The sequence below is a fragment of the Falco rusticolus genome, chromosome Z, assembly GCF_015220075.1.
Source record: "Falco rusticolus isolate bFalRus1 chromosome Z, bFalRus1.pri, whole genome shotgun sequence".
Classification (NCBI taxonomy): Eukaryota; Metazoa; Chordata; class Aves; order Falconiformes; family Falconidae; genus Falco; species Falco rusticolus.
The window spans coordinates 55,167,453-55,194,221 of record NC_051210.1 but is presented as its reverse complement, the minus strand read 5'-3'; the positions used below and the strand labels follow the sequence as shown (position 1 = coordinate 55,194,221).

General features: G+C 38.1%; 1 protein-coding gene across 2 annotated transcripts; it reads right to left on the bottom strand.

Annotated features, from left to right (window-relative positions):
* On the bottom strand, positions 1-26,769 carry PUM3 (pumilio RNA binding family member 3). 2 transcript variants are annotated; one of them, XM_037373594.1, is made up of 18 exons: positions 26,670-26,769; positions 26,174-26,280; positions 24,232-24,417; positions 22,513-22,642; positions 21,606-21,681; positions 20,766-20,859; positions 20,541-20,607; positions 19,821-19,995; positions 18,095-18,198; positions 17,512-17,590; positions 15,668-15,766; positions 14,566-14,619; positions 12,984-13,064; positions 8,908-9,050; positions 7,924-8,146; positions 6,796-6,883; positions 4,819-4,909; positions 1-253 (listed from the first exon to the last, which is right to left on the bottom strand). In XM_037373594.1, exons 2-18 carry the CDS (start codon positions 26,268-26,270, stop codon positions 124-126), a joined length of 1,917 nt encoding a protein of 638 aa, XP_037229491.1. In that variant the 5' UTR covers positions 26,271-26,280; positions 26,670-26,769; the 3' UTR covers positions 1-123. The 2 variants fall into 2 exon arrangements, with proteins under 2 accessions (XP_037229491.1, XP_037229492.1); XM_037373595.1 differs by having other exon boundaries at positions 24,232-24,414.

Sequence of the window (26,769 nt, the reverse complement as noted above, 5' to 3'; positions counted from 1 at the left end):
TTGTTTTAGAAATTATTTAATTTACAAATGCATACACTGCTTCTTAAAACAACCATGGTGCAAAATCTTACCAACTCTCAGTTGGTTGCACTGATGTAAACTGTCTTTTTATCTTCATTTACACTAGGAAGTCAATTTCTCCAGTAATGCTTCTATTCCTTTTACATTTTTATTTAGCTTCAACTTCGGGACAAGTTTTTGCAGTCCTTTTTTGACTGTATTTGCCACTTTCTGATCACTGCTCCGGAGAAGGCTACAAGAAACAGGAAAAAACCCAAGGATGTCAAAAGGTTAGCATGTAAGTCATAGAAAAGAAGCTGTCCATGTAAAGAAACAGTAACTGTTTAGAAGAATATAGTTAGGGCAGATTCTGATACCTCCTATTAGAGAAAGTTGTAAACTTTCCAGAAAGCATGATACACCAAGTGAGAACACAACCAACACAAGATAAATCAGACTGGAAGAAACTGCAGATCCCTACTCAAAGCAGGCTCAAACACTGGGTTTGACCAGACTGCTCAGGGCAGTCCAGGCTTGAAACACCAGTGCCAGGTGCCTCTCACCCTTCAGCCACCTATGCACTGCTCTGAAGAGGTGAGCTCTCCTTCATCCCCTCCTGCTGGCACCAGGGGTGCTGTTCAGTGCCCAGCTCTCCTTCATCCCCTCCCATCAGTGCCAGGGATGCTGTTGAGTGCCTGCAAAGCCATGCCTTCGCCTAGCTGAACCAGCCCTGGTCCCATGGCCTGTCCTCCCAGGTCAAGGGATCCAGCCCACAACTAGGCTGGTCTCCCTTCAATTAAAGTCACTCCAGTTGTGGATACCTTTCTTTTAACAGGGGTCCTAAAACTGGATGCAGTGAAGTACATCTAATACACACCAAGTACTTTCACTATTGTACTTCCATGTTTTTAGTGCAGGACTACAGAGCCTTACCAGTTTTGTTCTTTTTTAGACATTACTTTTGGAAAATGAACCAGCTTTCCCAGATAGCTTTTCTTCCTCAGAAACACGGAAATTCATTGTAAGCTGTAAAATACTATTAGAAAAGCAAAAGCATCTGCACTATACAGATCAACCTAGGCAGTGACTGCCCTTCTCCCCTTCCTTCAGGCAACAGTCATATGTTCTTGGGATTCTAATACAAAATCAGTAAAGATAATATCACAGCTAACTTGCTACTCTGAAATGATGAGTGCACCCCACCTAAAAAACTTACTAGTTTCTATAGCCAATTTGTACAATCCAGAACCAAATTATAAATTATACTGGTCTAGAAATATACTAAAATTGGAAACAAACTATAACATCCACATACTGGTACCAAGCTGGCTGCATGATACTGCAATTCTTTACAACCCCTGCAATTCTTCTGAATAGCTCCCACATTTGCAGTTACCTAAAAGCTTTTTTCTAGCCTACTTCTTAAAGGAATTAATGTAGCTTAAGGTGAGATTTAAATTTCGTCTCCTTAGGACTCCAAATCCCATGCAGGATGGCAAACGCTGTAGGCAGTAAAGCATGGGATACCCATATGACAACACCACTGTTTTCAGCTACTTTATTCCTCTATTTATTTGTGTCTAACATCTTCTAGCAGCAACTTCTGCTACACTTTCAGCTATGACAGTACTGTTTAATCAAGAGGCCTTCTTTAAAACTGAAATCAACACAGTGAGGGTGATCCTATTCAGCTTCTCTGTGAGTCAGGTACCCCTGAAAATGGCAAGAAGAGTACTGACAAAAGACAATGGTACTTAATACGGAGAGATTTCACATGGTTCACCACCAGGGACAAAAAGCATACAAAGTAACAAGCCACTCTGGGGACTGAGCTTCTGTATTTCTAAAAGTGAATCGAATCTGCCAACAGCTATACACGCAAAGCTGCTTTCAAACTCTTGACATCCACACGAGTTCTTTCAAGACATTGTGATCTTTCAAGACACAGTCTTTTTAACATAAGACACATGTATGTCTGATAATATAGCCAAAAGATCAACACACAGGGCTGGGGTTTTCTAAGATCTGGTAAGCAGGCACCTAGGTATTTTGGGGGTATAAAATATAAATTTTACAGGTTACACAAATATGGAAATCAGTAAGTCATTTGGTGAAGTATGTTTTTATCCATTTTCTACCCTGATGTAATACATCACTGACAAATTCAAAAATACTGAGAGGTAAATACAGAAATGTAAACAGACCAGCATCCATGACATTCAAGTACTTAAACACTTTATTTAAACTAAGCTGATTGTAATGTCCCAAAGAGCCTTCTCATTACCTTAGGACTCTTCACACTTGTATTATGTCAGAACCAGGCCCCATATTTTTTTAATAAAAATCAAATTAAAAGCAAGTAGGGAAATGAAAGGAAAGGGTCCAGAGGATACCAGATAACTAAGCCATCAAGCATACAGAATGAACTCCTTGTAACTGCTGAATAAGCTTAAATGACTAGAAGGCCAAAACTCTTCAAATTAAATGACTGGGTAATTCTGAGTTTCAGATCTGCACATAAGTCACAGATGGCTCCCAAAAGCCAACAACAAAACAAAAATCAATCACAGCTTCAGGGAGAACTGGCAGCATCTGAAAATTACCTCTGTCTGAGGAATATGAGCTCCTTTATGACAAAGTTGTATCTGAGTATTTTTTTGAATAAGAAGATTCTTTAAAGCTCTGCACTTTATGTAAAAAAAACAATAATGCTGTTGTTATCTATACCAGATTAAATTCATTAGTGCTGTATGATTTAGGTAACCTCTCAATTTCAATGTACACAGTTTAACAAAGATGAGATCAATTACCACATTAGCGAGGTAAGCAGGTGTCACACGAAATGGAACAAAAGCAGCTGGTTATCGTTGTGTGTTCCCAGCTGCCTAAACAAAAGGGCATTATGCCTAAAGAGTCGTCAAGAGAAGCTCAAACTACAAATGATTCAGCTTTAATGAAAATTTAAAAAAAAAAACCAAACCAGAAATATAAAAACAAAATTCCAGTAAACAAATAAACAATTCTCCCCCATACTTTTATCTCTCTTCCCTGTTATGTGAATTTCAGTATTGGTGAAAATTGTTCAACTGCCAATCTGGGAGATAAGCTCCTCTGCTTGGTAACAAAGCACACTTGCTTAAGTCCTACCCTGTAGTGCCACGAGTAATAGCAGAGAGAGGGAAAGACCGACATTCCTCACAGATTTTTCCATAAAATACAACACTCCCGTGCTGGTTTTTGCTAATACGCAATTACTAGTTTCCTGTTTTCTTCTGTAAGCCTTCAAAACCTATTAAGAGACTGTTGTCATGGTGACAGCCAAACAGTTAAGTGTTATACATGGAAAAAATTCCACTAATTTACTTTACAACCTTATTTGGACAATCAAAATCACTTAGTGCATAAACCAGCAACACCACATGTTACATGAATCTCAGCCTTGAGTTAGGGGGAAAAAAGTCCAACCATTAATACACTGTCAGTGAACAAGCCTTTGTAACAAATCTCTACTGCACATCTGTGCACAGGATCAGATAACTTAAAGGCATTAGATGCATTTATTGAATTCTAAAGGCCTGTTATGAGAGGCAAAGAAAAGTTTTATTATTTTAGTAGCTGAACAATCTTAACAGCCAGCTCCGTAAGGCTATTACGATGTTGTGTAAACTTGTTTTGTATCTGGATTTCAACTACCAATTCTTCTCGCTAGTGCCCTGAATGATAACGACTAAACAAAGCTAGAATTAAATTCAGATTAACTAACAGACATTCTATTAGTGAAAACAGCTTTTGATTCACCTTGCAAAACAGCATGAATGTCAAAGTAGCCTCACTAAAGTCATAATGAGCACAGATGGAAAGTGAACAGCAAGGAGTTGAAAGTAACTTTAGGAGAGGGAGAAGGGGGGCAGAAAAAACGGGAAAAGAGGTTTTTGTTTTTCATAATCATGTTGTCTCTTTGAACTGTTTGTTGATTTTGGCTCAGTGTAAGCCTTTATGAGGAGTCAGCAGGGCAATGCTGACCCAATAGTTCCAGAACACACGCTCTGGGCTACAGACAAAACCTTGGGTTTCTATGACCTGACACTGAGAGGTAGTTACAAAGTGAAAACAGTGGTGATTAACAGCTGTTCTTATTTGACAAAACAAAATGTTAATGTTAGTCCAAATTCTATGAGGTCTTCTTGATCTCAATAGTTGAATGGTTCACTGCTTCAAAGTTAGCCAGTTGGCTCATCATAAATATCTGCAGTCTATTCTTTTGTACAGTTTATTCCAAATACTTTCTTACTTCAGTATGAGACATGCTTAGGCTCCATAATTAAGGAATCAACACAAAGCAGCAAGTTTCAAAAAAACCCACCAAAAATAGAAAACCAAAAAACAACCTAACAAAACAATAATCTGGATTCTTACATGTCTCCACCAGTCATCACAGATATTTTTCAGAGTTAATATTTTAATGTAGCTCTTTGTGGACTGCCCTTCAGAGAATTTTGTGCTTGTAAAACAAGACACAGTAGACAATTTTAAAAATAAGTTTGATTTTTAATCCTAAGATTTTCCAACATTAAATCCAACATTTCCAACTGCTTCCTAGTACCACAAAAGCTTGAGCTCAAGGAACAACACATACAAACCCTGGTTTGAGTTTTCCCAGTACCCTAATTCCATCACAGACTTACCAGTGGCATGAAAGACAGTACACATAGAGCAAAACATGGCACTTTGCTGGTAGAAATTTCAATGGATATTCTCTTAGCTCTTCAAGAAATTAACACTGGAACCTAATCAGAAATAGCCATGTGCCTTACATACCAACAAAGAATAATGGCACCTCGATTTACTCCTGCCCAGGTCTTCATATTCTCAATACCAACACGTTCCACCAACGTTCTTCCAAAGCAAACTGTAAAATGTGGGAAAGATAGTGGTAAGAAAAAAATTAGACAGTAACTTCATACAAAGAAGCCTGTTAAAAATTCTCTGCAGTTGTGATTGAATCAAAGCTTTTAGCCACCAAGTATTCACAAATTTTTGCTCTCAAAATAACTATTCAATGCAATGAATACCTTTATACACATTTGACGACTTCCAACTATTGCTTGAATTTAGTTAGACAACAGCTGCACTGTGTGACAGTTCACTAGTATAAAGCAGTCAAACTTGCTGTATCTTTTTTAAAAGGGTGTCAGAGGCTATTCATGTCTTAAAGGCGGCAACCACTCCAAGGAATGAACTTGTTAAGAATGACAACATCACAAGAGGTAATTATATACAATATACTAATACATACACACACCTGCTGAAAAATGCTGTTTTTAAACATCTGACTCTACAACTGAAGAGTTGCACTTCAAGTTTGCACTTGAAGAAACAGAAGTTACATCAAACTTCAGAGATAATCCTTTAGTGATGCATGAAAACCACTAGGAACCTTGTTTCTTTCAGCTGTTCTGATGCTACAGGGCTCTCTTTCCCCACTAGCTTTGAAAGCCCAAGTTGGCTTGCAGATTCATTACACTAAATGCATTGGCAAAAGGAAGAACCTAGGCTGACCTCAAGTCCCCAGCTGAATCTGAACTTCAGGGAAATTGCTCTTACAGCTTGTATGCTGAGCAAACTTATCAGTAAGTAACCCCCAAAAAATCCACCCCACCTCCAAACAAACACTGAAGCTATTTTTCACTGTCACTATTCCATCTAAAGAACAGGTCAGTTTTTATTCAACTTGTTTCCTACACAATAACAATTTAGTTCTTTTTTAATTCCAATTCCATAATCTCAGAGCAATGATTCTGAATGATGCACTCTTTGGAGGAAAACAAAGAAACCAAAGAGAACAGCTTATATTTAAAATGGGAATTGCACAATGTTAGTAGAAATAAATCCAGACAGCTATCATCATCTCAATTAGGCTGGTCTCTGGAAGATACTCTTAAGCTTCCCCTTTGCACACTTTTAATCACCCACTTCAGCAGCGTAACAGCCTCCTTTCAGAAATGTTTAACAAAGCCCAACAAACTTATTTTTTAAAAGAAACTGTCGATACTTGAGTGTTTTAAGAAAAAATAATAAAAGTGTTTAACAAGGCCTGGTAATTTTACAATGAAAAAATCCCCCTACACACAGAGAAGTTCCCTCCAGATTATACTATGCCACCCCCACCTCCTTTCGTTTTTTTGAGGTTTTTGTACGAGAAAAAGTAATCTCTATTTAGGACAGGGTGACTCATGCAACAAGATTTTACAATTATGTAATAAAATACGTTTAAAAGCTAAATTAAGATGTGAACATCTGTGCCCAATCTCTGCCTGGTATATGAAATGGCAAAGTTGTCCTATTTTTGTACATGAATTATCGCAATAACAGTTATAAAGCATTAACCCAGCAGCACTAATGAACACAGTAAAGACTACAGTTTGGCTCACAAGCCCTAGTGAAACACATCTTCCTGTTAAGACTTCACTTTTTGTATTAGCCTTAAAATTGCTGTGTGATTTAGCAAAGCTATCAAGATATCCTAAGCAGAGAAATGAACTATGTCCCAAATACATGCTGAATCCCTGAGAAAAAAACCAAGCAAGTACTTTCATTGCAGAAAAAGCAAACGTATCTTTGGCATTCTGTTCTTGTAACAGCTCACAACAGCAAAAAGACAGAAGCACTAATCTTAAGAGGGTATGTTAAATTTTCCATATATTAGTATAAATGCAGCAATCTCATTTTAGGTCAGATAACCAATCACTCTGAGGTCATAAATTGATAAATAAATAAATAAATAGAGCTGCATACCTTCTTTTCCACACTCTCTCATTTTTTCATCTTGCTCTATTAACCATTTCAGAACTAGATGGCCTGCTGGATGCTCTGCAATGTGAAGCTTTAAGGAGAGAAAACAAATCAAACCAAAATGAAATTATTTAATGATGATGTTTCAAAATGCAGTTAGTTACATATCAGTCCATAAACATTCCTGTTTCTGCCCTTGGATATCACTTCATATGGATCCATTTAGTCATCACCTATGCAAATATCACCAAGTTTGATGCAAGTATCTGAATACTTAAACTGACCAGTTTATTTTTTACCACCTTCCCTGTAACAACTGACTTTCAGTAATATAAACCATATCAACCAATGTTTCATCCACTCCTCCAAGGGCTTCATGCTTCATTACTGAGCAGAATTCTCTTGTCTAGCTGTTTCTACAAGAACTTGCAGACCTTCCACATTTTCACAGCCTTGAAAATTCACTTCAGTATGGTTCACAGAAAAAATCACAGAAAACGAGTAGTTCATGTAAAATTCTGTAAACTGTCTGTCTTAAAGAAGGGGAAAGACAGAGCAAATTTAGCACTACTACAAAAATCTGGAGTGCATCTAAAATATAGTATACACACACAGCATCTTTTGTTTTCTAGTCGACAGACATATATCCGACTGAGCTTACCAAAATAGGGGAGGGGCACACTTTGAAGAGAAGGTCATACTGTGAAGATAAACAGCTACTATCTAAGATCTTTCCTGGCATGGAGATAAGCATACCTGAAAGCTAAGAGACCCAATCACTCTCAGTGTAAACAGCTAAATGAACTATAAAAAAATTTGTAACTGTTTGATTGCATTGTGGTAACATTAAAAGACTGTGTAACACGACTGTCAGCTACCTTCACACAAAGCGTTTAAAGCAGTTCTGAAGATTCAAAATCACGAGTATCTTGCTCTACAATTCAAGATGCAACAATAATAAACCATGAAAGGAAAATGTCAGAAAACAGAGATCACATCTAATATATGAGCGCTCTCAGGGCAGTATGTTGATGTCTTACATAAAGGAAAAAAGAAGCAGACTTCATTTTCGTAACATAAAATAAGCAAATGCTCTGCAAGGTCTCAGCACATTGTCCTCTGTTACATTACCTGCCCATCACAGCCGCCTGGAACCAGCTCCTCTGCTGCTAAACTAGCAATTGCATCTAGTGCCGGCTGGATGTCACCAAGAGCTGTTCTTAAGATGTCAGCAACCAAGACAAAGGTAGCTTTGTCTGTCACTACTTCTTGGGTATGTTCTTGCAAATATTCTAGCAAAGGTGAGGAAATAGCTTCCAGAAGTTCACGGCGGCGGAGTTCAGTATTCTTCTTACTGATGGAAGAGACAGCACATTACTGTAGGAAGGCTTGCTCTGTATGCACATCAAGCAACAAGAAATTCAGAACATATACACTACTTGAGACAGCTATAAATTACTGGAAGATCAAAATAAAGCATTATTCTTCCCTCAGTTTCACACATAATTAAACACATGTTGCACACAGATTTTAAGAACACATGGAGTGCATGTATAGCGTGTAAAGCTGATTGCCAGTAAACCTCAGTTTTTTTAACAGTAATTTAACCTCTGTTTATTTTCTATTCATTCTGTTATCTCAACTACTGAGACGCATTTCTTAAACAGCTCACTAATAATTTATAATTGGTCCTCCTTGGAAAGATGATAAGCATAAATGTCAATACAATTTCACTGAATTCAAATTAATGACTTCCATGGTTATTGCTAGAATTTGAGATACACTATTATGCAACTCAAGACAGCAATATAGTATATTAAAAATCTTCTTTTTCGCCAAATTTGATACATGAGTTTAAACAAACACCACATCCAATCTGGCCCTTTACAAAGTGGGTAAACTGCTGATCACCAGTATAGAAACTTTAAACCAAAAAAGCAAAAATACGGACTACAGATTAACACAGCTAATAATACTTATGTATTATTTAAATTACATTTACATTACTTCAGTTTTAATTTCAGCTTTTTTTCATAATATATCTATCATGACAAGAAGTTGCATGAACTCTTCTAGACTCTAAGGAAAACAACTTAACCTTCATATGTGAGTTACCTATAGGCATTTCCATCTCCCTGCTGCAGAAGTGTGATGATTTCTGGAACAAAATGTGCAGGGTCTCTAGGACTTAACAAGTACAACAAGACCTTCTTCCCATATTTGTTGTTTATTATATTGGGCAAAGCAGCATTTATTTCCTGTAGAAGTAAACAAACAGCAACAAAACATTAATAAAGGAATAGTTTTGAGCCATCAATAACTACTGATCACCATTCAAATACAAATCTTAGGAAAGAAAAGCTACATACTATAAATATTCATACCTGCATGCAACATTAAATAAAAAATCTCTAATCAGAATGAAAATTTGGAGAAGCGAGAGAAACAAAAAAATATTTTCCTATTTTGTGGTGAACAAAAATGTGTTCACCACATGCATCAATGTCACTGATTAGAAAATACTATAAATACATCACCTAAGAGTAAATGTTGATACCATGCTGACTTTCAAGGGAGTGTACCTAAGTGCCTAGACAGCAATGACAGTCCATGGGAAGGAAAAGTCCATCTTAAACTGATCACAGAATATTAACCAAGAAAAATTAAGTTTCAATAATAGAATAAAGCTGACTTCTGCTAGGAGTATTATTTGCAGTTAATTTGAGCATTAACAGAAAACCCAGAGGTTAGTCACTGGCTAGGAGTAACCACTTTGTAATCTACAGAGTGGGCACCTCATACACCTGTGCACTAATATGGCTGAAGAATAAATCCATTAATGTGCAGGGGAGTTTTCCTGCTTATAGAAGCACCCTGCTATATTCAGATGGAAACACCTGTATTATCCCATTTGCTTGTACTCAAATTTTTGTCCGCCTCCCAGCAAATGCCTTTTCATACAGCACCATGCATTTTATACAAGCTCCAGGTATCCCTGGAGAATCCTGAGTACCATTCAGATACTGTTGACCATTCTGATAATCCATTCCTGGCAACTTTTAATATACATATAAAATTTATGATTATCAAAGCAAAGGAGGGCCATAGAGAGCTCTAAGCAATTCCAGCACATTTTGCAGGCCACAGCCCTTAAAAACCCTTTTTTCCACCACAAAAGTCCCTCCACAAACAAGCAGAACAAGATAAATAGAACAATTTAAAACAATGTCACTCTTTATTAACGTGGCACCTGTCTGTCTGTCTTTGAGGGCAAGAGAAACAGAGAAAGGTGGTTGGAAGCTGGCAGGAAATGGTAAGACAACATTCTTATTTAAAAAAAGTTGCTTAAACCTAGGTGAAAATGAGTTTTGGTAAACCCAAGATGAACATCAGTTTCATGCAGCACTGTCACTATGAATATGAATAAAAATCTATTACTATAACCTTCACACTCCAGGCATGGAGGGGAAAAAAACCCCCAAAAAGTCTTCTTTGAAGAAAAAAAATCAAACCAAAACCACATTCTGCCTTCTCAGCATGTACATTCTGATTTAGGTGTGCAGTGTTCATTCATCAAATCTGTGACAAAGGTGCTAAAATATTTTAAAATTTAAAACAGGTAAAGAAAATATTTAGTTTAGTACAAAAACACAAAAATCCCTGCATTTCAAAATTAACCTGTAACACGGCCATTTTGTATAAAAGGTAATAGACACATTTTTCTTTAAATCTTCCAAAAGTGTATTTCCCTCACTGATTTCATGATTCTGATGAATTACAGAATTTAGTCACTTTCAGTGCCAGAACTGTGAGAAAGTCCCAGGAGAAACTCCCAACAGAACAGGTATGCTGTCTCTTGTGGTAACATCTCCGTAGCACTGCCTCCTTGCACTCCTCATTAAAGACAGGGAATTCCTGCTAAAAATCCGTCTGAATCCTGACACACACCAAGCTCACAACCTACAGTTCCAGTCACATATGAAGGTTTAAAGCACCATACATATTCTTTGGTCCTGGATTAAGACTCCATGGAGCTGAGAGATGATGATAAGGAAAGAATTTCCTCGAAGGACTTAAAGAGCTTGAAACTCTCCCTTACCTACAAATTCCCTGCCATTCTGTCAATCCACATTAAGTGATCAGTTTTAGAATACTACCAAAAAAAAAATAATCCCAATTTACCAACCAAAAAAACCCCCAAAACCAGACTTGCCCAAACACTGCTTTTTCTCCCACACCCAAATCTTTATTTTTCATACATTCCTTAAGCTAAATTTTAATATGGACAGAATAATTGGTATAAGGTGTTTTAGAAGTCTGCCTGCTCTTTAAGATAATTTTGAGGGTTGGATTCTTCTACAGTGTGCTTCAGTGCTTGACTTCTAGATGCTTCCACCTCATCCTCTGCTACAAGTTTCCATTCACCATCTGAAGAGTAGGTTTTAATCTTATCTTTTTTTTTTCCTTTCCCCTGACATCCTTTCCCCATTCCTGACCTCACAAAAACCCAGATGGGCAAATCTCTATGTGTGAAGGCCACTCCCCCTTATTCTCCTTTACTTTTCTGTACAGATTGATGTGGTAGAATGACGAAACAGTAAACACTCCATTATCTCTGATCTCAGATGGTGGAAAAATATAGATGATTCAAGAATTAAATGTCAGCTTGGAAGCTCTACTAAAGCCAAACACAGTATCTGAACTAATAAACTCTCCAGAAAGCACAGTGCTTTTAATACAGTACAGGAACGCCTCAGTGATCTTGCACCAAAACAGCTCTATCTGTCAGGGCTTATTTGCTTGGAACTTGCCTAGAAATTCTTACATTGCAGACTAGACTCTGGAAACAAAACCCAGCTGTGATTACAGCTAACATATCCAAGTAACAAACAAAAGCCGGACGGATGCTTTCATTTGTCCACATCCACCAGGAAGGCACAGACTTTGGGCCAGATCTCCACGCTAGGGTACAAAAACCCAATTCCCCACTACACAAAGTTGCTCAGTCGAAGAACTGCTCATATCTTTTAAAGCAAGCCTCATCATCACCTGCCTATTGCTGCATCTCAACCAATCAGAGTCCTAAAAGCTATAGCGGGAGTACCACAAGCACATTGCAACCTATCTATCCATGTTAATTATCCTGCTTGCACAAAGTCTCCTTTAGCAGTGTGAAAATATTAACTTTACAGTAATTTGCAGATTAAAACATCTTAGAAGTGATAAAATTTGCATGTAAAGAATGTTAAGTATAAACACTTTATGAAACCCCATTAAATAACTTTTGGAAGGAAGATAGGGAAACAAGGCGGTCCAAAAGTAAGCAGATGCAGACTAGATCACACTGTCTTTACTGTTCATTCTGCAATTCCATGTAGGTGAAGCAAAACAGCTAAGAGTGCTGTCATGTTTCAGATGTCTATCTGTATCCATTAGAAATATTACATTGATTTTATCCAGAAAGTTAGTTGTCATTTCATTATCAACATATTAAGTAAAAAATGTCAAGTTTTGAGAATTAATGTGAGTTAATGGTTTCAGCATCCAACCAAAAGTCTCCAAGTACTTTTTCTCATTTGTCACGGTATACTATATTCAGGCCTGTTGCCATATTCCTGAAAGTTTACTACAGTTTATCTTGAAGTATCCTTTTGCAAGATGCTACTTCTGCAAAAAAACCCCAAACAAACAAAAAACTAAAATGTGCTAAACAACCTTTTTTACAATAATAAGTCTGCACAATGAGGACGTTCTAGGCATGGACCTTCCTGATGTTGTAGGTTTGTCTGTAAAATGGAGAAGACTGTATCTTTGTTCTAAAGTTTTCTACTAATTTGATCTCTTGAAATACTAACAGACCTCAAACTACTACAACAAAGGCATTGACTTTAAAGAGATTCCAGTCACCCATTAGCCAGAATGAACAGGTACAAAAAGGAGAATTTTCAGCAAGCACTGAATCTAACTCAAAAACTAATCAAAAAAACTTAAAGAGAACATATGAAAATGCTGAGGTCTTCTATGAAAAGAAAAAAATAACCATGATTCACAAAGATAATGACATAGAGAAGGTGAAAAGGAATTAAATAGTTTGAAAAAAGCAGATGGATACCTACTCTCACCCTCCTATACACTGACAAACACATTGACACTATTTAGTATGCTATTTTAGGAAAAAATTAATTACTTACTGATATAATTAACTGTTTCACAAGTTTAGTGTCATCGATGCAATCAAATGCTGCCAGCAATACCAGATGAGAAAATTCACCCTGAAAAGATGAGACATCAGAAACCACGTGTAGTCAAGTTCTATGAATATACTGACTTAGAATCAACATTTCTGAGAATTTGTCTTGAACATGACAGAACATGAACCACAAGCAAATTCTGTGTACTGCCACAGAATGAGACAAGCCCAATATTTAGGCTCTCCCTGAAAGCAAGGCTTGTTAAGAGAAGCATGTTGTTAAAACAAAGGTAGATTAAGTTGATCTGCCATTACAAATTAATATACTGCTTTATCACATCCAAGCTATTAACCTAACCCGATTGTGTAATCATCATTTGAAATCATAAGATTTGCCTTACAGGAACACTACACAGAGACTTTACTACTATGGTGCATTTTCTTAAAATTGAGATAAATCACATCCCGTATTACTGGAGATCATATGTCTACAATGAGCCATACAGTCTCTACTGCATTGCTGGAGAGCAAGTCTCTAGCATACTCAAAGGGGCACAACCCAATCCACTTTCATGTCAGCGAGACCCTACGTCAAAGTGTAGCCAGACTTTCAGTGCTCCTGTGTTCTTTTAGCTATTATTTACACACCGTCTCATATTTCTATATAATATGTTTTTTATAAAATTAACAACTCATTTATTCTGGTACTAGAAAATGACGGAGAGAAACACTACTTAGACCAGTGGCCTCCAAAGTGGGATGCACAAGATAATCCACATATAAAAATAACTGGTTATTTTTAACTCCTCCTTTTACATTTCTATTTCTGTGTATGTTTTATAGAGTATATGAGTACAGAATTTATACATATACACACATATATTGAGGCTGCATGCTCAGGGTTGTGCGATCAAGTTTGGAGACCACATCAACTATTGGTAGACAGAATGATCCAGCAGCCAGGAAGGCAAGAAGTTCAAGGCGCTTTTCCTCACAGTTGCAGTTTTGCCTACCACTACGAAATCTGGTTGCAACTGTTAAACACTACTGGTGCTGCAGTCTCCATACATGTTACTCAGAAAAAACTTAAATACAGACTTCTTCCATTGCATGTCACTTCAGCATTAGTTCATTTTGAAGCTTCCCAACTTAAAATTATTGAGCATCTTAAAAGAAATGCATATTCATGTATATTCCAATGACACTCCCAACACCTCAATTCTTAACCCTCTTCTGTATATATGTTCTTTTACTCCCAATCAAGGAGAATTAACCAAGCCATACGTAGATGCAATATAAAGTTGGACTCAAACAAAAAAACTGTGAAAAAAATATTTAAGACTTATAAATAACTCTGCTACTTTAAAGAATACTACATTTAGTGCCCACAATGAAGCTTCTCAGTATGCCTCTGAGTATTCTGTAAAATTCAACACACTTCATACTAATGTATCATCACTACTTTAAACCTAGTTGTATAAAGATCACACAGTTGTTTCCAGTACTGAAGCACATTCCAACTAGCCTCTACCAAATCACTTGTATTTCAGAGACTATGAAATAAATGGTTAATGAACACTCACCATTGCTATTTTTTCAATATATGTCTTCATAGTTTTCACAATGACTTTTCGGTCCTGTCCAAAAGGAAACAAGAAACTTGAATGAGCCTACAATGCCAGTGACTCTAAGTAACTAAATGGATATTTACACCTGCAAAAAGATAACCTTTAATTTACTTAATAAGGCAAAGGCTACTGACCGAAGTCTTGCATTTGTACTATTAGTCAACATCTAAAAAGTGTGATGAGTTAAACCTGAACTGTGAAAGACTTAACTCCCAAGGAGATTCTGTGATATATTTACAAGTCCAGTTCACCAATGGGAGATGCCAAAAAGGGCAACTTGAAAACAACAAAAAAAATGCACTTCAACCCTTCATTTGAAAAGAAACTTATTCAACAAGGCCTGAAACTTTAAAGTAGCAAGGACTTAACCTACTGCAGACCTCCTTTACTAGCAGGACTTTTTTAGCAGGAAGTTTCCTCAGTGCTTATACTTTGGGCCCTTGCAATCACTGCTGTCTTCTTTAGACCCATTATTACCCCTATATCCCAGTAATTTCTTTTTTTTTCTGTACTCTTTAACCAGACTATTTTCATAAGTTGCCTTTTTTTTTTAATACAGAAGAAGACCAGAGCCACTGCAGTATTTACAAGAGATGACAGCATATTACACTTGAATAGGATACAGGACACTGTACCAGCAGAAGAAACTAGAACACAGTTTCTATTACAGTTTCTAAGTTTTGGCATTCTAAAGCTAAACTGTGTTCCACATTATGACTTCTTCATTGTTCCCTCCCTACTGCTGATTTCATTTGCATTAAGACATCTACAGGATGAATGAATGAAAACCAGAAAAGCTCTGTGTGTCATCTCCAAGAACTCTGCTAAAAATAAAAGGAATGCTTCCACTACAGAAGTTCTAATCAAAGCATGTGATTCACAAAAAACTACTGTTTCTATTTGCCAATAAGTGGGGCCACTTTTTAACTTTGCTCTCAAATACTTAACTGCATCAAAATGTGTACTGGTAGAAGAACCCATGTGGGCAATCATATTCAAGTGTCTCAGACCAGACTACTATTAAAGAGGACTGGGCAGACAAAAAACCAAACAGTACCTTGGGAGTACCATGCCATAAGCAGTGCATTGCTACTCGGGCTCCATCATGAGTGTGTGCCAGGTAGATGACAGCTTCTCTGATAGCTTCTATCATTTCCTGGGGAAGAAAAGGTAGTAAAATAAAAAGGCAAAAGAGACCTGAGAAGTCTCTTTTGGTTGGGTGGGTGAGGGCATGAAAGGATTTTTTGCCTGCTCACAACATTGTAAAGAGGATCAGTGTCTCTACAGAACCACTCTCACTGTCTTGACCTATGAAAAATGGTCTCAAAAGGAGTCCTAAAGACTGTAAATGACCTAAGTTGCCTCCCTTCCAAACTACACTGTTCATCATATTCATCCCTATGAAATCGGAAGCGTATTGAAGCTTATCAGTTGTCCTAGTACAGAAAATTCAAGGAAGGGTGCTTAGAACAGAGACAGAAATTAAAGGAGACAAAGATAACCATCCATTTAGGAAGAAAAACTATGCAATTTTTTTATACATTATGTGGTATTAGCCAGACAGCCGAAAGAAATAAAAGGTCATTTAAGCACCAGGTGATGTTATAAATCAGGTACGACAAGAATCAGCCAAAAATTAGTCTTCCTATCAAAGGCATGAGGTTCTGAAGCCACCTGACAAGTAACACCGTCAGCCAAAAAACCCCACACACACCCAAAAACCCAACCCCAAACTCAAAACCAAATTAAAAAACCTCCCAAGGTTACTACATACTACTCCAGTTACTATCTGATAGATTTCTTTAACATGAAGTTCCCACCTATCTCCCCCTCCATCACTAGGCTTCTTCTCACTCCTTAATCAAAGGTTCCAAGAATTTTACCATTTGTTTAGAAACTGCTCAGCCACAACATGAATGACGTTGCTAGCTACATGCACAGGCAGGAAAAGATCTACAAAAGGAGTTTCCAAACCCCAAAGAAAATACCCACATGCTATCATGTCTACACAAAAAGCCAAGCAAGGAGGAAAATACGCCCTTACTCCCCTGATCCACACAAGACAGTGACTCCAGAAGCATTCTCTGACAAAGCATTACATGAAACCATGCACAGGAATGCTTAATTATATAATATCTGGACTCAGAATAGGCCACCTCACTACCATTAGCTTTGCGTTTGTTAACAGTAACAAAGAAGAGTTCAGGAGTCCAGTCCAGCAGAAGTAGGTAAGAGCCAGAAAGTCTAGAAGGCTCCATCTAGCCTGGACTAAGGTGGTGGTGAACTGCAGAACCAGCGTGAGGCTGATAGACAGAACCTGAAGACAAGTGAAGTCAAGTAGGACACTACTTTATACAACATCAAATCACACAGAAGGATTTAGGACTAGTTTTTGGAAGAATGGCTGGGATAAGCTTAGAACTGGAATTTAATACAGACATAAAGATACAAGCTGTATGCCTGGTTCAGGAAGTGGCAGAAGGCAAAGTTTTGGCTGCTGACAGAAGGGCGCAATCCGTTTGGTCAAGAGTTTTTTGGACAATGGCTAGAAGCAGTTAAGAATCTACACACTGGAAAGCTAAACTACTGAAAGCAACGTATCCGGCTTTGATTATTACCCAGCTACTAAGAAGGACCATTTTTAGCATGGAGACAGGAAACATCAAAGTAATTCCATTAGACTTTTTTTTTTTTTTAAATTCAAGTATCACGAACACTTTAGCTTTAGTGTGAAAGTTCACTGTGACTGTTAATCTCCCTACAATACTAATTCCCAGCATTTACCTGGAATTGCCAGATGTAAATGTCTATAAATGCATGATGTATATTTCTGTCCAGACAAGATTAAAAACATTTCACTGGAAGGCAAAAGACAACAAAACCAAAACAAAACATACTTACAGATCTTTGTTTTGGAAGAGCATAAGTGAAAAAGTCCAAAAACACTTTATGCACCAGTGAGTGCTTTATCACAGCCTCTCTGTATTTGGGGGGAAGAAGAAAATAAGAAAAACATTCCCCACAAGTAATGGCTTTAACATCAGCAAGCAATACGTCATTTATATTTTAAAAAGTTAGGCCATGAGGTTTGCAGAAAACACACAGTCATTCTGGATTAGATGTTTAGCATTTACACTATGTGGAAGATTCTACCAAAACTTAAGACATTCTAAAACCTAGCAAAACATCTTCTCCTAAAGACCACTGGCGAAGCTTATCCAATAATGCATTATGGAAGCACCCCACACTGTTGGATTTCTACTGATTGCTTGACTGGAGTAGGGGACACTTTAGTTTATAGAAGTGGAGTTCAAAATTAAGGTAAGATATTCATTATGATAGTTCAGACAAAACCATACTTACTTACTTACTAGACAACACCGCAATGTTACAGCTTAGAAGTGTATCAATATCACTGTCTGCCAGTCACAAACAAAATACTTCATGATAGATGGTTACAGTTTAAATCAATTTTTGTCCTTACTTTTGTGCCATTGGGGTAAGAATCTGTTTCATTTCATCCAAGATGGCCTCTCTCTTTTCAGGGTGAGCGTCTACCACTTTATCCAGTGTTGGGATAACTGGTGTCTGAAATGAATGCACAATCAGAGGTTTAATTATTCACAGTAGGTATCAGTGTTCATAAAAAATTGTAATCTTTAGTCCATTTTCAATCAAAATTTGTGAACACCACCACAAACAAAATAATTTTCTGCAAAACTAGCAGTTTTTACAATTTTAAAAATAAAAAGCTTATCTACTTTAGCTGTATACTTGTTTCTACAAACAATATTCAGCAAATATTAGCAAACAAAAGCTGTTTCTGTGGTCTGAACTGTTTTTGCCCATTATGGTCAGTGGTTCATAACACTGTCAGATACAAGGTAAAACACAGAAAATGGGCATTGTGTTAAGGGAATCCTGAGCTAAGCAGAAATCCTGCAGGGTGGCATGCACGTGTCAAAGCAACACCGCAACAAGCAATGAACTGAGAAATTAACCAAGGCCAGGAAATCCCAGTTCAAGAAGAGTAGAGAGGAGGAATACATACCATAGGCTTTAAATACTGAAGTTCTTCCTGATACCTCCACTAAACAGTTACACTAGCAACTCTTGTAAAAGAATCTGTTATTAGAAGAATAGTCTGACTAGATAGAAAATTAGAAGAAATGTATTTCTAACCATCCCTGCTGGAAGGGGGAGGGTGGACAGTTGGAGGCAGAAGCAAAAGCGACCTTTTTGAAACTTTAAGACACTGCAATGTAAGACTACTTGAAGCACTCATGCCAAGAATGCTAGAACAATGGAAGCCAACAATGTATTTTATTTCAGAAGCTATTTTACTCTGTGTAAAAATTACAGCCCACAAACACACCTTTCTATTAGTGTTGTAAAATGCTTTACTAAAACTTTTAATAACCTGTAGAGAAAAAAACAGCAACATAGTTCAAAAATAAGCTGTTATTTTCTTGCACAATTTTAACAGAAATCTTGCAAAAAAGCATGCCTCTTTGTACACCAAGGTGCAAAAGTTACTCTAGTATAATTAATAATTGCATAAAACAGATTTGTGCTTTGTAGTAAATAATTTTATTTGTGCCTGAAAAAGAAACCAAGTTTCCATGTCAGCAAGAAAGAAGGAAAACCAGTCAGTCAAAAGAAAGGAGGTTGTACTTTTTAAAAAGGTACCCACTGCCTGGTGAGCATCTACACCTAAATGGTTTCAAGAGAGTTTGAACTCAAGTCCTGTAGTCTCCATGAGAAAAGAAAACAAAGCAAAAATTAACAGGCACATTCTGCTCACACTCAGTTCTGATGAGACACAGGGCAGTTATGACATGAAAGCCATCTACAGTATTAACAAGGAATCAAGCCTAAATTTTATCCCAGCAAGAATGATCACTTCAAGGCTGGACACTATGATACTACAGTAACTGAATTATGTATTAGACTGTCTTTGACGAGCACGGCAAGCTCATACATTAACATAATGTATTTTACACAGTTCAAACTGAAAAAAACACAACAACTTAATCTAGAATACAAACATGCAAGTAGTCATAACGTTTAAGCGTGCAAAGCTAGACCACGTTTGGACAGCTGACAAAGAAATTTAATGAAAAGAAATAGTAGTTAACGTAAGTAAGGTATTACTAACACAATACCTTAGATGCAAGAACACCTTAGACTAGAAAGTATTGAAACATCACCTTGTAAACCTGGAAAGTGTTACCATATAGTTCTTCTGTCAGCATGTGTCTCTGCTCCAGAATGGCTTTGTCATTATATGCATATTCCACTACAGCAGATGCTTCAGCATGACGGAGCATTTTTTTCACATGGCCTTTAAAACTTCTTATTATTTCTGCAACTTGTGGTTTTGTCCTGTTTCACAGGGAAAGATAGATAGCAAGAGTTAAAACTTCACGGATAAGCTGACCTATCAATAGTTTTAGTTTTGGAGGTACATTTAGGCAGTAAGTTTTAACTTAGAAATGAGGAAATATACGCATCTGGACAAGCCTTATGGCATTTATACAGCAATAAATCCAGGAATCTGGAGAAATCATAAGGCACTTTGAGGGAAAGAAACCAGTGGATAAATCCTAAAGAATAAAGGATGCCTTCCTGAAACACTAAGCAGAGAAAATTCTTAAAAGCCAGTTTTTTGTATAAGGCAAAGATAAACTTTGAGCATATATTTGAGCTTTTTTGGCATGTTTTCCTCGATATGTAGTTTTAGGTTTACTTTTTTGCAAAAGAAAAATGGCTGTTAGCAATGCCACACGCTCTCCTGTCTCATCACTATCATAAACATGTTTTCCATCCACATTTTGTTATTCATGACCAATGTGCTATAGATAAAGAGCAGTATTCACACTGGAAATGGAACAATGCAACACAGCTAAACAAATTCACTTCATACTCACCCATACATAAGAAACTTCTTCACAATATTTCTGGAATATTTTGACTTGCTCAACTCTACTAGGCTATCTAGAAGGGAAAAAAATATTCAGCTGGTTTGATTTTTCATATATTAACTCTACAAAACAAGATGCCTTTATATTCAAGAGAAAATAATATGGCTTGTTTAAATGTGTCTAAGAACAAAACAGAAGCACATAGGTAAAACGTAAATGGGAAGAAAGTACCTTTCAGTTCTTCGAATGTCTCTTGCCTTTGCTTCTCATTACCATACTGAATAAAGCACTGGATCACTCGAGTTGAATCATGTGCAAATGCCAGCTACAGGACAGAGATATTTCATTATCCTAGGCTATTCAAATGGCATTATGTACCGAATTTATTTCGATGCACTTGCTCTCAGATACAGGTTTAAGGTTTTTTACTCCTTTAAGCACTCTATCAAACAAAATATAGACAATATTTGCAGTTGCTGACAATCAAGGATATACACCAAAGTTTTAATACTGAAAGAGAACGATGAAATGGTACTTCATTTTCTGTCACATTCTTTGTAATTTCAGAGTGAGGGTGACAATACAGTTCCACTTCAGCATGGAATACCAAGAACCACTTTAAAATCCAACCTGTATTTCTCTGCAAATTTATGTATTTCAAGAATTAACTATACTAAACAATCTCCTGATACTTAAATGGAAAGACTAAGTTCTCTGAAAGAAAGCTGCAAAGCAACAATTTTAATTAATCATAACTCCTGAATGGCTGGTTTTGCACTTCAGTTAACACAGAATTTCACTGACTGAAGCTGCTTTGCAAAACAGATGGCCTTATTATAGCCAGCTTGATAGACAAAGCACCCCAGGACTACTGTCCTGAAATCCAGATGCCAAATGCAGCCTTTCAACTCTGTTTCTGTTCTTTTTTCACTCAGTTAAAAAAAAAATAATAAATCCCTGTAGCTTTTGGAACAACAGGTTAGTACTGTATTATTAAAAGTTCATTTATATTTTGCCATTCTTTAAAGAAGCTTTTGTGAATTTGTGCACTATGGCATTAGTTTTTCTTACACTTTTAATTTTTCCATGAAGAAGCGTCTGTAGCTCATCCATTAGCTTTCCTCGCTTCTCTTTATCACATTTCTTCCTACAAGCAAAAAAACAACCCACAATCTTATCTGAGGAAGCAGGGGTTTTGTAGTATGATTAACTTGTATATTTAAAGAAGCAAGACATTACAAAAAAAAATTGTTAGCTCCTGCTAACCGAAATTTACATTGTCATTCCTTAAACCTGTAGATAGATGTCAATAAGCAGTTCCAGTTTCTAGAAACCAAGCCAGATTTCCACACTTTAAAATTACTTTTCTAAGTAACAGGATTATTAAAAAGAACAAACTCAAATCTGCAACCAGAGTTACTTACAGATCCAAAGGTCTGTAAAAGTCTTAGAAATAAAACTGCAAAGCACAGACACTTGGAGCAAGTAAATGTGGCTTTAGGCAACCTGGTCTAGTGGAAGGCGTCCTTGCCTATGGCAGAGGGGTTGGAACTAGATGATCTTTAAGGTCCCTTCCAACCCAAACTATTGTGTGATTCTGTGTGGGGCCTCAGTTCTGGAATTACACCTGCCCAGCGAGAGGATACAAACCTCCACAAAAAACGCATGCAGTGATTCTACTGCAAGATCAGGCTGAATCAGTACATACTCTGTGCTTCAGGAGTTGATTCATTTTTTGAATCTTGAGGCATTTACTCAGAAATTTTAGCCTAAAATATAAGTAAGCTAAATCCAGACATTTATAGCACCATGGGTCACCACACTCTGCTTGAACCATCTGTTGCATGCCATGTTAACATTCACCCACGGAATTTCACTGTGGAAATATAGTTTCACATAATTACAAAAGGAGAAGAAGTGTCTTCTTGCAGCTTACGACTTAAAGCCAACTGAATGAAAGAAAAAAAAAAATCATTACCTTCTCACGCTTTCCCATATTTGCTTTGATTTTACAATTATGTCATAATTGCTTTTATCATTAAGTTGTCTGGTTTGTTTTAACTCCTTCCTTTGCTTTTTGAAGTCATTCCATTTTGGCTTCTTAGAAACTGACCCAAAAGACAAAATAAATACATTTTCTACAGTGAATAAAAGAGCAGCAATGGAATCCTTTACCAGTATGAACTGTGGCAGCTCTGAACTGCTAACAATTCAGGAGCTTTGTCTGCAATGCAACTAGCAGCCTATGACTGCCCCAGGCAATCCTCGATTTTTACTTCATCCTATACTCATACATACCTTTTCCCTCTCTCAAAAGAAGAGCCCTAACTCAAAGATACTTATCTGAAATCTCAGAGAAAGGAAAAAAATTAGTCAAATTCCTTAAGTATGGGATTTTAGTATGCAACAGCAATACACTGCCACACAACAAACTCTGTTACAGTTAATTCTAATGACTTATGGAAAAACCTGAAGTATTTGATTTTAGTTTTATCCATACCTTGACAAAACCCATCATCTTCTATTACATAGTTTCACAGAAGTAAGTCACGCCAATTATTATTTTTACACAGGGCATTAAAGACCCAGCATTAAATTTCCACACCCTAAAGCACCACCTGTTTGTATTCAGCAGCATGCACTTCATGCTCTCTTTTTACAGAGTATACTGTTGACATTATCACTCTCCTCAAGTAACGCCAACAAGCAAAACCAGTATTACTTTGCTGCGAGAGCAATGCCACTGTGCAATACACAGCAGCTTTCAATTACTCTTATAACCAACATTTAAAGGTTTGTTTGTGGGTTTGTTTTTTTGAAAGCAGCTCAATATGAATATTCTATTTCTATTAGATTTCCAGACATGTAGTGCACATACCACGTAAAGTAATCCTGCAAACATGCAACAGCAGCAACAATAAAATACTCAACACCTTCTACTGTCCTTCAAACAACTAGCATTTTTCTGAACTTCAAAATCCCTCACGTAAGATTCCACTTCTCATTTTACACCGTTTAATTGTAGAGCTTTGCTTCACAGCAGAGGAAGGAACAACATAAAGTTCCCATATACCAGAAACAAAGTTAAAAAAGAAATCTATTTAAATAGTCCTAAAAGCAGACAGTTATTTACCCTCTCAGTATAAACACAAAAATAAGCTGCAAAATGCAAAAAGCAGCAATAACACCAATCGTATCTTTTTAAAAGAAAAAAAAAGTGACTAGATAGTTTGGACCACAGGAAAAAATAGTATAAAAGATCATCAACTTTGTTTCATGACTTCTTGTGTTCCAGATTTAATAGCCAGTACTTCTAGGACAGATGACTAGATTTCTAAAGCGGTCCATGAAAAACTGTATTTTTCAAATTTGGTGAAGACAGCCAGCTAGCCACTTAACACTGTCATTAAAATAATCACAGCTTTATGATGGCATATCAATTATTTAAATTTGCTACTGCATCTTTCCTTCTGACTTCCAAGAAAATTCATAGCTGCTGATCCTGAGAACTTTGGCCTCCAGCTTAATCAGGTGAAGTAAATTTTTCCACAGCAAAGATTAAACATGAAGTAAAACTTGGAGTAATTCAGCCAATTTGGAAAGATAATAACAAGGCAGAGGGAAAGAGGAAGACTTAGGTGAACGTGTTTCCCAAAACCTGGTTTCCACTGATCTCCAGGCTTTAAAATCTGCTCACCTCCCTCTTCACCATCCTGGAGCTTCCTCTTCTTTACAAGCTTTTCTGATAGCTGTTCATTCTTGAATTGTTTGACACCGGCTTTTCCAGGTCTTAACTGTCCTTTCACAAATTTCGTGGAAATGGATTTAGGCTTTCTCTCCTCATCTCCTTTGTTAAGGAATTTCTTTGGCAGACCTGAATCTATTAAATGACATAACAGAAATTAAAATGCTATCACAGAGATAATGTTGCCTCAAAGTAACAAATTACTACTGTAACAAGAATTAAACTACTTTGTAATCACAATTATACATTTAATAGTAATCCTTACAAGCTTCTCAAAGCTGGTGTTTTCATTGCAGTCCCTGGGTGTCCCAGTTTTCCCTACAGAAGTTTTGTCCAGGCATTATTTTCTGGGCAGCAGCATAACAGCCTCAGCATAAAAAGGGTTATTCAAAATTGAGAATTTCACCACCCCCAACATCAAAGTCATAAATTCCCAAATCATCTTTTCACAGTTCATGGTCAGAATGTTATCATCTGTTTTAAGCAGAAGAGAGCAAACATTGAAAGGTATCTTCCCAAGGGCTTGCAATACAATCCATTGAAAGCATTTCAGCTTTACTTTTTCCAGCTTGTTTGATCATATAGTCTGTATAGTTTTGAAAGCAAGAGAGAATCATAGAATGACTGAGATTGCAAGGAACCTCTGAAGGTCACCTGGTCCATCACCCCAGCTCACATACAGGGCCACCCAAAGGTGCTTGCCCACGACTGTCTTTGGGTGGCTTTTGACTGTCTCCAAAGTAGGAGATCCCACCGCCTCTCTGGCTAATCTGTGCCAAGGCTTGGGCACACTCATAGCAAACAAGTCTTTCCTGATGTACATCATGAACCCCCTGTGTTTCAGTCTGTGGCCACTGCCTCTGGTCCTCTGTGAACCACTGGAAAGAGCCTGGCTCTCTTGTCTTTGCACACACACACAGACACAAACACAGGGCCTTCAAGTATTTGTATACATGGAGATACATGGAGACAATCCCCCTCAGCCTTCCCTTCTTCAGGAACTGTCCCAGCTTTCTCAGCCTTTCCTCATAACAGAGGTGCTCCAGACCCTTCAAGCTCATGGCCCTTCACTGGGCTTTCTGCAGTATGTTCATTTGTCTCTTGTACTGAGGAGCCCCGAACTGCACACAGCACTCCACGTGAGGCCTCACCAAGTGGTGAGAAAAGGGCAAGGATCACCTCCCTCAACCTGCTGGCAGTGCTCCTCCTAATGCAGCACAGGATCCAATTAGCTGCCTTTGCCACAAAGGCACATTTCTGGTTCATGTTCAACTTTGTGATCACCAGAAGCTTCAGAGCCTTTTCTGCAAAGCTGTTTTATCCCACTATGTGCTGGCACATTGGATTGTTCCTCCCCAGGTGGAGGACTTCACCCTTCAAATGTCAGTGAATTTCCTGAGACTTCTGCCAGCCCATTTCTGCAGCCCGTTGAGGTCCCTCCGGAGGGCACCATGACCCTCTGGTGCATCAGCCATTCTTTGTAGGTCTGTGTCATCAGTAAACTCTGCGCCATCACCCAGACCATCAATCATGCCATTGAACAGGACTGGACCCAGGATTGACTCCTGGTGTACACTACTAGTTACTGGCCCCAACTAGATTATGTGCCACTCATTACCACTCTGGGCTCACCCACTCAGCCTGCTTTCAATCCACCTCACTGTCTGTTCATCCAGGCCATAATTCATCAGAACCTCTGTGAGGATCTTATGGGAGACACTATGAAAAGCCTTACTGAAATCCAAGTAGACAATATCCACTTCTCTTCACTCATCTACCAAACCAGTCATTTCATGACCTGATTTTACCAAGATAAAAACTGAAGTGCAAGCATGCCTGTGCACAACCAGAGCATCTCAGCTGGACTCCTACTAGGGAGCCTGTGCCTTCTTACCGTTATCTTTTTTATATTTCCTTTTCCCGTGTGGCACTTTTCCACGAGATGCTTTTCCACTCCTCCCCACAAACTTCTTTTTACCTTTTGTTTCCATTGTGGCAACACTGCAAACAGAGCAAGAGACAGCATTACAGCCACCGCGGCTCACTGCTAACAACACGAGGAAAAGACCACTTGTGCTTCCCTCTACACCGGTTAAAGCACTTGACGGAGTAAAACCCTTCTCAGTGGCGGCCGCCCGTCCCTAGGTGGGCGATGCGGGCGAGAAGAAGTCGCTCACAGGCCGATCTGCACGGAGGCTCAACCAGGCAAGTCTGCGGTTCACTGGGCCTGGGCGGCCGCTGCCCCAGCCCCGCTCCCCAGAGATCCCAGGACCAGGCCGCGTGGCAGCGCCGGGAGGACGCAGCATACCGCCGGCCGGCAGCCGGGCGCGGGGGCCGCCAGGCTGGGGTGCTGCGTAAGACCCCCCCCTCCCGCCGCCCCAATATCTTACCGCGTACCGCCGCCCCTGCCGCTCGCCTCACACGTGCCGCCGCGCCCGCGCTTTGCGGCCCCTTCCGGCGAGCGCGGCTCCCCATTGGCCCGCCTGCCGC